Source organism: Hyla sarda, chromosome 4 (assembly GCF_029499605.1).
Source record: "Hyla sarda isolate aHylSar1 chromosome 4, aHylSar1.hap1, whole genome shotgun sequence".
Classification (NCBI taxonomy): Eukaryota; Metazoa; Chordata; class Amphibia; order Anura; family Hylidae; genus Hyla; species Hyla sarda.
Genome location: NC_079192.1, coordinates 111,036,254 through 111,049,087, shown reverse-complemented (window position 1 = coordinate 111,049,087; position 12,834 = coordinate 111,036,254). Strand labels below are relative to the sequence as shown.

The 12,834-nt window shown below is 42.7% G+C and overlaps 1 protein-coding gene across 1 annotated transcript in view; it reads left to right on the top strand.

The window, feature by feature from the left end:
• The window catches only part of ST8SIA2 (ST8 alpha-N-acetyl-neuraminide alpha-2,8-sialyltransferase 2), a 338,633-nt gene that overhangs the window by 260,931 nt on the left and 64,868 nt on the right, over positions 1 to 12,834 (top strand). Inside the window, exon 5 of the mRNA XM_056571875.1 lies at positions 21 to 314. Within this exon, the coding sequence (XP_056427850.1) occupies positions 21 to 314 (294 nt within the window). The remainder of the gene's footprint in view (positions 1 to 20; positions 315 to 12,834) is intronic.

Here is a 12,834-nt window from a genome sequence, read left to right as displayed (position 1 = left end):
AAATGTCATTCCTTTTCTAGATGTAACTTGGCACCAGTTGAAGAATTTGCAAGTGATGTTGGTATGAAGACACATTTGGTAACTATGAACCCATCTGTGGTGCAACGTGCATTTGAGGACCTTGTGAATGACACGTGGAAGGATAAATTTTTGCAGCGTCTGAAAAGCTTGAATGAAAGCATCCTATGGATTCCAGCATTCATGGCTAAAGGAGGAGAGGAGCGAGTGGAATGGGTTAATGACCTTATTATAAAACACCATATCAACGTACACACAGCCTACCCTTCTCTACGTCTCCTCCATGCTGTCAGAGGGTATGTTTTCTCCAAATCTTGTGAAGTTAAGTAATAGTTTCTTTCTCCGTTCATAGGTTGTAATTTTAAACATAGTATAGACTAGAAACATCCAGACTTTTTAGGCTTGTGAAGTTCTTTCAAAAGAATGAGAGGTGGTATATTAAAAAGGGATACTCAGTCTGTTTATATGTTTGTTTTTTTTTACAATTCTTGCACAGTGCATGTGACCATGTTTGTGACTATCTTTTTCTCATGGCTATTGTGTGGATAAGAAGTCACTTTCCCTATGCATCTCTGTTTAATTGTGTCTCATAGAAATGCACAGAGAAAGTAATGACCGATCAACACAGTGTGAGAATAGTACACTGAAAATAGCCTGAAAATTAAAGGGGTTATCCAGGAATAGAAAAGCAGAGCTAATTTCTTTCAAAGATGCTCCATGTCTGTCCCCAGGTTGTGTGTGTTATCACAACTTAGCTCCATTAGATTCAATGGAACTGAGCTACAAAATCACACCCAACCTGTAGACAGACAGGGAGCTGTTTTTGAAAGAAATTACCTCTGTTTTTATATTTCTGGGTAACCCCTTTTAGCCACATGAAGAGTGGATAGTTGTCTTGGCTGTTTAATCATGGTATGTTACTGCTAAGAGTATAAAATAAAAAAATAAATGTAGTTTTATAGCAAAAACATAGTACTATAGTTAAAAAATAAATACAATAAAAAACGATGGGCATGAGCCGTATTCCTTTTAATACAGTATGCCACTTGTCATAGAGTGCTTCTTTAACTTCCAATATGGCATGGTTTTGACTCTAATGCAAAGCCTAAGTAATACTATGGCATGCCAAGTGTACTTGGACAACAATATACAGACCTGCCCAGACAAGCATGCATGTAGCTCCCCAAGATCAAAGTTATTCCCTGTCAACAGGATAGAAGGTGACTAGCTGATGGTGGAGATTTGACTACTGAGACCCCAGTGGTCCCAAGAATCAAAGTCAATTGTCTCCTGAATAAATGGAGCAACAGCATGCATTCACGCCCAGTGGTTCACGCTTACTTTATGAGGCTTCTGTACATTTCTGATTTTAGAGCTTGGCAATGTCTGGAAGCCTCATAAAGAATGAAAAAGTGCAATGAGAAAGGCAGGAGGCACTCACCTAGCTTCAATGAAAAAGTGCAGTTTATTTTTCAAGGTGCATATGTACAGCAAGTGGAGAGACAGACGCCAGGAACTGGGCTGGACAACTACAGCCGTTTCGCTCCGCCATGGAGTTTCATCAGGTTGTGCACAACCTGATGAAACTCCATGGCGGAGTGAAACGGCTGTAGTTGTCCAGCCCAGTTCCTGGCGTCTGTCTCTTCACTTGCTGTACATATGCACTTTGAAAAATAAACTGCACTTTTTTATTGAAGCTAGGTGAGTGCCATCCTTTCTCATTGCACTTTTGGATGTTATGGACTTTTTCCTTTGGGATTGAGCACCACCGAACAGCTATACATATCCTCCGGGGCTCCTTCCCCTTCACGACCCCCAGCTGATCACCACGGTCCAGTAACAGTTAATGCCGGTACCTGTCACTCTGCATAAAGAATGAACACTGCTACTTTATTTACAGTATTTGCAGGACAGGGTATATCTTTTGATCTTAGGTAGAGATGAGCGGAGTTACAGTAATTTGATTTGTCATGAACCTCGCAGCTTGGCGGTTGCTGACTTTAGCCTGAATAAATAGGAGACTCTCCTAGGACTGTATCCACCTTTTCCAGCCCACCAGAGCACCTGAAAGGTGAACTAATTTATGCAGACTAAATTCATCAACTTCCGAGCTGCGAGGTTAGTGACAAATCGAATTACTGTAACTTTGTTCATCTCTAATCTTAATCTTGATAGAAGAAATGAAGAAAAAGTCGGCAACTCACCAGCGCTGGTTCATGTGAGGTTTTCCTTTATTGTGGCATACTCATAAGCAATTGCAGGGGAGAGACAGACAAGTGGGGGGGGGGGGGGGGCGTACAGACGCCCATCTGTACCCTCCCACTTGTCTGTCTCTCCCCTGCAATTGCTTGTGAGTATGCCACAATAAAGGAAAACCTCACATGAACCAGCGCTGGTGAGTTGCCGACTTTTTCTTCATTTCTTCTATCAAGATTATCTTATTGCATATATAGTCAGAGCACCACCCGAGTTCTATCCGCAGAAACCGTGACCCCTTACCTCAACCAGTTGCCCGAGCACAGACTTAGCAGTGCCGAGTTTGCCTTCTTCTTTGTGTCTGTAATGGTGTTTACATTTTTCACAAAGTCCATCCAATATATAAATCTTGGGTCTTCGATGAAAATGAATGTCATTTGAAGTACATCAGTTAGACCACATTTCCCTACAGCAACGCAAAAGTTAATGGAACTGGATCAGTGATATTGTAAGTAAGCCAGAGTATAGGTTGCATGTAGGAATTACTGTTACATTATGTACAGGTCATATAAATAGCTCTAAGTGTAGAGTTTGCAAAATAAAGGCCGTGGGTCGGGAGATTGTGAAATTCAATGGCTTTAGTGGCAGCGCCACAGGTCAGCAATTGTTTGATTTCTTTGGCTTTTCTTTGTAAAGTAACTAAATGCATTCATCAACGGGGGACAACACAAGGCGTCAAGACCATTAGCTCTGTACAGAGGTAAAGCTATTTATTTTAGCACCTGTAAAAAATAAAAAGACGGAAAGAAAAAGGTTGAGATCTTATGACTGTAAGTGACATTTCTTCATCTCTGTAGCTATTCTGCTGTAATAAGCTCCTTTTAAACAGGCACAGTTCTAATCCTAGCGCTGTGGCCTCAGCTCTACCTCCTGCAGATAACAGTGCTTGCTGTAGCCTTCTGTCAAGAGAGTACTCTACTGTGTGTGCTACAACGCACTGCTGAAACTTGCTTGTTTTCATAATTGGGTCACTGAATCTCCCAGACTTATCTCCAGGAAACTGAACGGGGCATAAAGTGAGTCACATATTAGTCTTTACTGTCAAGACGAAAAAAAATACAGATCAGGGTTTTCCTATGCACCTGCTGCAGCTCAGTGTGAGAGCGTGTCAAGGAAATAATATCACTCAGCGCCAGAATGGAAGGTGTACAATATCTTTCTTGACAAAGGAAATTAGAGGAGCACATCTTGCTAAGCAGTTCTAATCCTTCCTCGTGACAGAAAATACTATAGATGCCAATATCTGAAATGTATTTCCAAGGATTCTATAGCACCAGGCAGGTGAATCTCAGCAGTACGCGTGTGCTGGGGTCTAGGCAGCCTTGGTAACAAAATATTTCCTGCCATTAATGTGATTTATTGCAAGCGATAAGGTTTGTGCTATTTTGAACAAAGTAAATGAACAAAATATTGTTTGTATCTCCGAAAACATCACCCAAGGTCTATCAGACATGCTTTACAATTTTCTTAGTTGTTATTGCTATTATTACAACATTTTATATCTACTGACTGAAAGCTGTTTTATAAATAAATAGTATAATTTCCTCTTAGATCGAGCAAAACATAACAATTTTACAGCTGGAATGATTAAAAAATGTCTTAATATTGCTTGTTACATACTTACTATGGTGTTACATTGATTCCCTGTCGAAACATACACCTACTTTGGGCCCAAACTTACTATGATCGTCGAGTTTCGTTTTATTGTATATAGGGAAAAAATTGAACAAAGAGGGTGCAACATGTGCCCTTAAATTTTGCTATATGGCTATATGGGTATTAAAGCAGTAGGTAATGTGCTCATCTCTATATATGTATAGCTGGGGAGCTGCCAGCATCCAGACTGTATACCAGAATCATGGGATGGTAAAAGGGTACAAGTAGATTCAAATAGAGGAGCAAGTCCAACTGTAAAAAATAATGCTCTTTTGGTGCTGACTTGCATACCCAATGTGAATAGTAGCCAAATTATAGACTAGAAAGTAATAAACAATATATACCGTATTTATCGGCGTATAACACGCACTTTTAAAACTTAAATTCAAGGCAAAAAGTCTGCCTGCGTGTTATACACCGATAAATCTTTTTGTCACTGATTTAAAGTGGCCGCAGCAGCGGCTGCTTGTTAAGGATTAGCAGCCTGGCCGCGGCCACTTTAAATCAGTGACCAGCGTGCGGTTCCCCCTTTGTTTTTTTTTTACATTTTCCTTCTTTTCCCCTCTGCTTTTTATTGTATTGTTTTTTTTATCTTTGTTACCTAGCTGCGCTCGGCAGGCCAGGTCCGGTGTCGGCTGCGGTCAGTGAAGCCGGATGAGTGATGTCCTCTGCTAGCTCCACTGCACAAGATCAGGGACGTCCCTCATTCAATGCTGCTGCCGCTATGACTATTCTAAGGTGGCTGCGGTTGGGCTGCCAGCGGCGACCACACTGACCAGTGGCGGATGCAGCGAATGATGAGTGACGTCCCTGATGCTGTGCAGCCGGGAGAGTACGTCACTCATCCAGCTTCACTGACTGCAGCCCGCAAGACCCGACACCGGACCTGGCCTGCCGAGCGCAGCTAAGTAAGGAAGATGGGAAAAATTTATATATCAAAGACGGAGGGAAAGGGGATGATGTGAGGGGGGCATGATGTGAGGGGGGCATGATGAGAAGGGGGCATGATGAGAAGGGGGCATGATGAGAAAGGGGCAAGATGAGAAAGGGGCAAGATGAGAAAGGGGCAAGATGAGAGGGGGCATGGCGAGAAGGGGGCATGGTGAGAAGGGGGCATGATGAGAAGGGGGCATGGTGAGAGGGGGGCATGATGAGAGGGGGCATGATAAGAGAGGGGTTGGGGAATGATAAGACAGTGGGGAATGATGAGAGGGTAAGGGGGGGGGTGTAAATGTGGCACACGGGCTGATAAAAGGGGAGGAATTATGTGGCACTGGAAGGGGGGACCAAACTGAAGTTCAGGCAAAATCAAAGTTAGAGGGATGATATGGCATTTAGTCTTTCATTTATCTTATATGTATTTTTTTTTTTACTTAAATTTCCCTATTAAAAAGGGGGTGCGTGTTATACGCCAGTGCGTGTTATACGCCGATAAATTCGGTGTATGTATATATATATATATATATATATATATATATATATATATATATATATATATAAATTCCCTTGTGTTACCCTATTAATCTTTGAGCAGTGCCGAGTAACCACAGTTCTTTCCTCTCTATAACTCCTTTATAAAGTTTCATTGAGGACATTTATTTAGTTTTGGCCGCTTTCCTAGATGATTGTTGGTTAAGTTGACTTTACAGGGCAGTGTTTTATAGTAATGCTAGTGAAGAACACATAAATGTAGCATTAAGGTCTAATAGACCTGGGAGAAAGGTTAGCATTGAACATTTCGAGTGGAAAGCGACAAATACTGTATTCACTAGGCAACTTACTAATGCATTACTGAACATGTGCAGGATTACTTCTTAACTTTAAATGATACACTAAAACCACTGACAGGTGAAGTGAATAACATGAATTATCTCACTACAATTACACCTGCCAAGAGGTGGGATATACTTTATTTGAAAGTAAAAAGTCTGGATCTTCTTGAAGTTGATGTGCTGCAAAGTATAAAGATCTGGGCATCTTTGAAAGTCAAATTTAGTTGGCGGAGTAAGAGCATCTCCAAAAAGTTATGTCTTTGTAGGGTGTTTCCAAGTGTATTGGTGGTTAGTATGTAAAGGGCCCAAGAAAGGACAACTGGTGAACCGGTGACAAGATACGTAGGATGTGCAACAGGAATTGGGGAAAAAGTAACTTTTCGCATCTCAAAAGACTGTGTATAGAGCTGCTTAGTAGCGGGCCAATCAGAGTGTCCATTAAAGTGTCCATTCTGGCCCTTGTTAACCCCTTAAGGACTCAGCGTTTTTCCCTTTTTGCATTTTCATTTTTTCCTCATCCCCTTCTAAAAATCATAACACTTTCAATTTTGCACATAAAATTCCATATGATGGCTTATTTTTTGCGCCACCAATTCTACTTTGCAGTGAAATTAGTAATTTTACCAAAAAATCCATGGCGAAACAGAAAAAAAATTATTGTGCGACAAAATTGAAGAAAAAATTTCATTTTGTAAATTTTTGGGGGCTTCCGTTTCTACGCAGTGCATTATTTGGTAAAAATTACACCTTATCTTTATTCTGTAGGTCCATATGGTAAAAATATACCCTACTTGTATAGATTACATTTTATTGTACTTCTGAAAAAAATCATAACTACCGTATTTTTCGTCCTATAGGACGCACCGGCGTATAAGACGCACCCAATTTTTAGGGGCAAAATCTAAAAAAAATTAAGATTTTGAACCCAATAGTGGCCGTTGGCTGTCCGGGCATGGTGGGAGTTGTAGTTTTGCAACGTCTGGAGGTCCGCAGATTGAAGACCACTGTATAGGAGGTAGTACTCACGTGTCCCCGCCGCTCCGGACCCGTCACCGCTGCCCTGGATGTCGCTCCATCGCTGTCGCCGTGTCTCCGTCGCTCCAGAACGTCTCTGCTGCCGGCCGGGTATCCTCGCTCTCCGGACCCGTCATCACGTCGTTACGCACGCCGACGCACGTACGCGACGACGTGATGACGAGGAAGGAGAGCGCCGGCCATACAGGGGATCCCTGAACGGAGTCGACACCGAGGAGGCAGGTAAGGTCCCCCCCCGGTGTCCTGTAAGCACTAACCCGGCTATTCAGTCAGGCTGTTCGGGACCGCCGCAGTGAAATCGCGGCGGTCCCGAACAGCCCGACTGAACAGCCGGGTTAGTGTCACTTTCCCTTCAGACGCGGCGGTCAGCTTTGATCGCCGCGTCTGAAGGGTTAATACAGGGCATCACCCGCGATCGGTGATGTCCTGTATTAGCCGCGGGTCCCGGCCGTTGATGGCCGCAGGGACCACCGCGATAGGGGTGTATTCGCCGTATAAGACGCACCGACTTTTTTTCCCCCAGTTTTGGGGAAGAAAAAGTGCGTCTTATACGGCGAAAAATACGGTACATGCAGGAAAATTTATGTTTAAAATTGTCATCTTCTGACCCCTATAACTTTTTTATTTTTCCACGTACGGGCCGGTATGAGAGCAATTTTTTTTTTTGCGCCATGTTCTGAAGTTTTTATTGGTACCATTTTTGCATTGATCGGACTTTTTGATTCATTATTAATTTTTTTATGATATAAAAAGTGACCAAAATACGCTATTTTGGACTTTGGATTTTTTTTGCCTGTACGCCATTGACCGTGTGGTTTAATTAACAATATATTTCGGACATTTACACACGCGGCGATGCCACATATTTTTATTTTTATTTGCACAGTTTTTTTTGTATGGTAAAAGGGGGGTGATTCAAACTTTCATTAGGGAAGGGGTTAAATGACCTTTGTTAACTTTTTTTTCCCCTTTTTTTTTGCAGTGCTATAGCTCCCGTAGGGGGCTAGAACACTAAACACACTGATCTCTTATACTGATCCCTGCAAAGCCATAGCTTTGCATGGATCAGTGAGATAGGGGCTCGATTGCTCAAGCCTGTAGCTCAGGCTTGGAGCAATCAAATGCCGATCGGACTCGACAGAGCAAGGTAAGGGGGCCTCCGCTCGCGTCCTAGCTGATCGGGAAATCGCGATTTGATCACGATAGTCCCAATCAGCTCAACTGAGCTGCTGTGAAGCGTTTACTTTCATTTTCAGCACGGCGATCAACTTTGATCGCCGCATCTGAAAGGTTAATAGCGCGGCACAATGATCGGTGCCGCGCGCTATTAGCCCAGGGTCCCGGCTATGAATAGCAGCCAGGACCGACCCCGTGTGATGCGGGTTCACGGCATGACCCCGTTTTAAACACCGGGCGCAGGGCGTACAGGTATGCCCTGCGTCCTAAACCTCTTCAGGACGCAGGGCGTATGGATATGCCCTGCATTCCGAGTCCTTAAGGACGCAGGGCGTATCCATACGCCCGTGGGAATTCCGGTCCCCACTGCTAGCCGGTTGGGGACCAGAGCTGGATGCCTGCTGAAATCGTTCAGCAGGCATCCCGGCATATCACCCAGGGATATGGCCCTATCTGACGGCCCCGAACAGCCATAGCTAGCAGGGGTGAGGTGGCACTGGTGCCACCTCACGATCGCCCTGATTCGTCGGTCGGTTTACCAGCCGACCAATCAGGGCACCTGTTGCGGGTGTCACTCCCACAAATGCTCCACCCCTCTTCCGGAGAACGGGAGCGGGTGCGGGACGTGGACCCCGGCAGCTGGGGACCCCGATCCCTGGCATCCCTGTTGGGATCGGGGCCCAGGAGCGACGGCGGCGAGGGACTGACCTGTGTCCCGGAGCAGCAGTAGGAGGTGAGAGACAGCCTCCTGCTGTTACTTAGCAACAGCTCCCAGCATGCAAAAAGGGCATGCTGGGAGCTGTAGTTATGCAACAGCAGGAGGCAGACCACCACAACTCCCAGCATTCCCTTATGGGCATGCTGGGACTTATAGTTTTGCAACAGCTGGAGGCATATTTTTTCTATGGAAAAGTGTACCTTCAGCTGTTGTATAACTACAACTCCCAGCTTGCACAAACAGCTAAAGTGCATGCTGGGAGTTGTAGTGGTGCATCTGCTGGTTGCATAACTACAACTCCCAGCATGCCCGTTGGCTGTCGGTGACTGCTGAGAGTTGTAGTTTTGCAACAGCTGAAGGCACACTGGTTGTGAAACTCAGAGTTTTTTTTTTACCTATATCAGTGTTTCACAACCGGTGTGCCTCCAGCTGTTGCAAACTACAACTCCCAGCATGCACCGTATATGCTGGGAGTTGTAGTTTTGCAACAGCTGGAGGCACACTGGTTGTGAAACACTGAGTTAGGTCACAAACTCAGTGATACATAACCAGTGTGCCTACAGCTGTTTCAAAACTAAAACTCTCAGCATGTACAGTCTGTCAGCGCATGCTGGGAGTTGTAGTTTTGCAACAGCTGGATGTCCCCCCCCCCCCCCCCCCCCCCCCCAATGTGAATGTACAGGGTAGACTCACATGGGCGGAGGTTTACAGTAAGTATCCGGCTGCAAGTTTGAGCTGCGGCAAATTTTCTGCCACAGCTCAAACTGCCAGCGAGAAACTACTGTGACTGAGAACCCCCCCCCCCCCCCGTGTGACTGTACCCTAAAAACACTACACTACACTACCACAAAATAAAATAAAAAGTAAAAAACACTACATAAACATATGCCCCTACACAGCCCCCCTCCCCTCCCCAATAAAAATGAAAAACGTCTGGTACGCCACTGTTTCCAAAACGTAGCCTCCAGCTGTTTCAAAACAACAACTCCCAGTATTGCCGGACAGCCGTTGACTGTCCAAGCATGCTGGGAGTTTTACAACAGCTGGAGGCACCCTGTTTGGGAATCACTGGCGTAGAATACCCCTATCTCCACCCCTATGCAATCCCTAATTTAGGCCTCAAATGGGCATGGCGCTCTCACTTTGGAGCCCTGTCGTATTTCAAGGCAACAGTTTAGGGTCACATATGGGGTATCGCCGTACTCGGGAGAAATTTAGTTACAAATTTTGCGGGGTATTTTCTGCTTTTACCCTTTTTAAAAATGTAAAATTTTTGGGAAAACAAGCATTTTAGGTCAAAACATTATTTTTTTTTTTACATATGCAAAAGTCGTGAAACACCTGTGGGGTATAAAGGTTCACTTAACCCCTTGTTACGTTCACCAAGGGCTCTAGTTTCCAAAATAGTATGCCATGTGTTTTTTTTTTTTTTTGCTGTCCTGGCACTATAGGGGCTTCCTAAATGCGACATGCCCCCCGAGCAAAATTTGGTCTCAAAAAGCCAAATATGACTCCTTCTCTTCTGAGCATTGTAGTTCGCCCGTAGTGCACTTCAGGCCAACTTATGGGGTACCTCCATACTCAGAAGAGATGGGGTTACAAATTGTGGGGGTATTTTCTGCTAGTAACCCTTGAAAAAATTTGAAATTTGGGGGGAAACACATTTTTGTGAAATGTATTTATTTTTTTACATATGCAAAAGTCGTGAAACACCTCTGGGGTATTAAGGCTCACTTTATTCCTTGTTACGTTCCTCAAGGGGTCTAGTTTCCAAAATGGTATGCCATGTGGTTTTATTTTGCTGTTCTGGCACCATAGGGGCTTCCTAAATGCAACATGCCCCCCAAAAACCATTTCAGAAAAACGTACTCTCCAAAATCCCCTTGTCGCTCCTTCGCTTCTGAGCCCTCTACTGCGCCCGCCGAAAACTTTAAATAGACATATGAGGTATGTGCTTACTCGAGAGAAATTGGGCTACAAATATAAGAATAAATTTTCTCCTTTTCCCCTTGTAAAAATTCAAAAATTGGGTTTACACGCTCCTTCACCTTGCTGCTATTCCTGTGTAGCACCTAAAGGGTTAAAACGCTGACTGAATGTCATTTGGAATACTTTTGGGGGTGTAGTTTTTATAATGGGGTCATTTATGGGGTATTTCTAAGATGAAGACCCTTCAAATCCATTTCAAACCTGAACTGGTCCCTGAAAAATAGTGAGTTTGGAAATTTTGGGAAAAATTGGAAAATTGCTGCTGAATTTTGAAGCCCTCTGGTATCTTCCAAAAGTAAAAACACGTCCATTTTATGATGCAAAGATAAAGTGGACATATTGTATATGTGAATAAAAAAAAAAAAATTGGAATATCCATTTTCCTTACAAGCAAAGAGCTTCAAAGTTAGAAAGATGCAAAATTTTCAAATTTTTCATAAAATTTTGGGATTTTTCACCAAGAAAGGATGCAAGTTACCATAAAATTTTACCACTATGTTAAAGTAGAATATGTCACGAAAAAACTATCATGGAATCAGAATGATAACTAAAAGCATTCCAGAGTTATTAATGTTTAAAGTGACAGTGGTCAGAATTGCAAAAAACGTCCGAGTCCTTAAGGTGAAAAAGGGCTAAGTCCTTAAGGGGTTAAGAGGTTAAAGGGGGACTTCGGTGGAAAACATTTTTCTTTTTTTTCTTTTTTTTAATCGACTGGTGCTAGAAAGTTAAACAGATTTGTAAATTACTTCAATTAAAAACTCTTAATCCTTCCAGTACTTATCAGTTGCTGTATGATCCAGAACATTTTTGAAGTTCTTTTCTGTCTGACCACAGTGCTCTCTGCTGACACCTCTGTCCTTGTCAGGTACTGTCCAGAGCAGAAACAAATCCTCATAGCAAATCTCTCCTGCTCTACACAGTTCCTGACATTGCTGCAGACCAAGTACACCCATAGCAATGGAATTGTGTGATATCTTTGGCCTCTTACAGCAGTAAAATGCACACTAAAAAAGTATGTTAAGAAATGGTTTAGGAACATGGCTTAAAATTTTAAGTGTTGACAAAAATCCAACAAAACTCAAATTGATCGAGCATCTGAGGGATTTATAGATATATAAGTGTAATCCAAGGAAGTGGCACCCACAAAAGAGGTCTTGAAGAGTCAATAGTCAGAGCTGTTTTATCAGCAAAAGGGGGGACTTAACAATATTAGAATCTGATTAAACATTAGTAGCTTTATTGTTTGCTTTAACCCCTTAAGGACTCTCGTTTTTTCCTCCTTACCTTTTAAAAATCATAATCCTTTCAATTTTCCTCCTAAAAATCCATATTATGGCTTATTTTTTGCGTCGCCAATTCTACTTTGCAGTGACATTAGTCATTTTAGCTAAAAATGCACGGCGAAACGGAAAAAAAAATCATTGTGCGACAAAATCGAAAAAAAAAAAGCCATTTTGTAACTTTTGGGGGCTTCCGTTTCTACGCAGTGCATATTTCGGTAAAAATTACACCTTATCATTATTCTGTAGGTCCATACGGTTAAAATGATACCCTACTTATATAGGTTTGATTTTGTCGCACTTCTAGAAAAAATCATAACTACATGCAGGAAAATGTATATGTTTAAAAATGTCATCTTCTGACCCCTATAACTTTTTTATTTTTCCACGTACAGGGCGGTATGAGGACTCATTTTTTGCGCTGTGATCTGAAGTTTTTATCGGTATGATTTTTGTTTTGATCGGACTTTTTAATAACTTTTTATTCATTTTTTTAATTGTATAAAAAGTGACCAAAATACGCTTTTTTGGTATTTGGAATTTTTTGCGCGTACGCCATTGACCGTGCGGTTTAATTAAAGATATATTTTTATAGTTAGGACATTTACGCACGCGGCGATACCAAATATGTTTATTTATTTTTTTTTTACACTGTTTTATTTTTTTTATGGGAAAAGGGGGGTGATTCAAACTTTTATTAGGGAAGGGGTTAAATGACCTTTATTAACACTTTTTTTTTACTTTTTTTTTGCAGTGTTATAGGTCCCATAGGGACCTATAACACTGCACACACTGATCTCCTATGCTGATCACTGGCGTATATTAACACGCCTGTGATCAGCATTATCGGCGCTTGACTGCTCCTGCCTGGATCTCAGGCACGGAGCAGTCATTCGTCGATCGGACACCGAGGAGGCAGGTAAGGGCCCTCCCG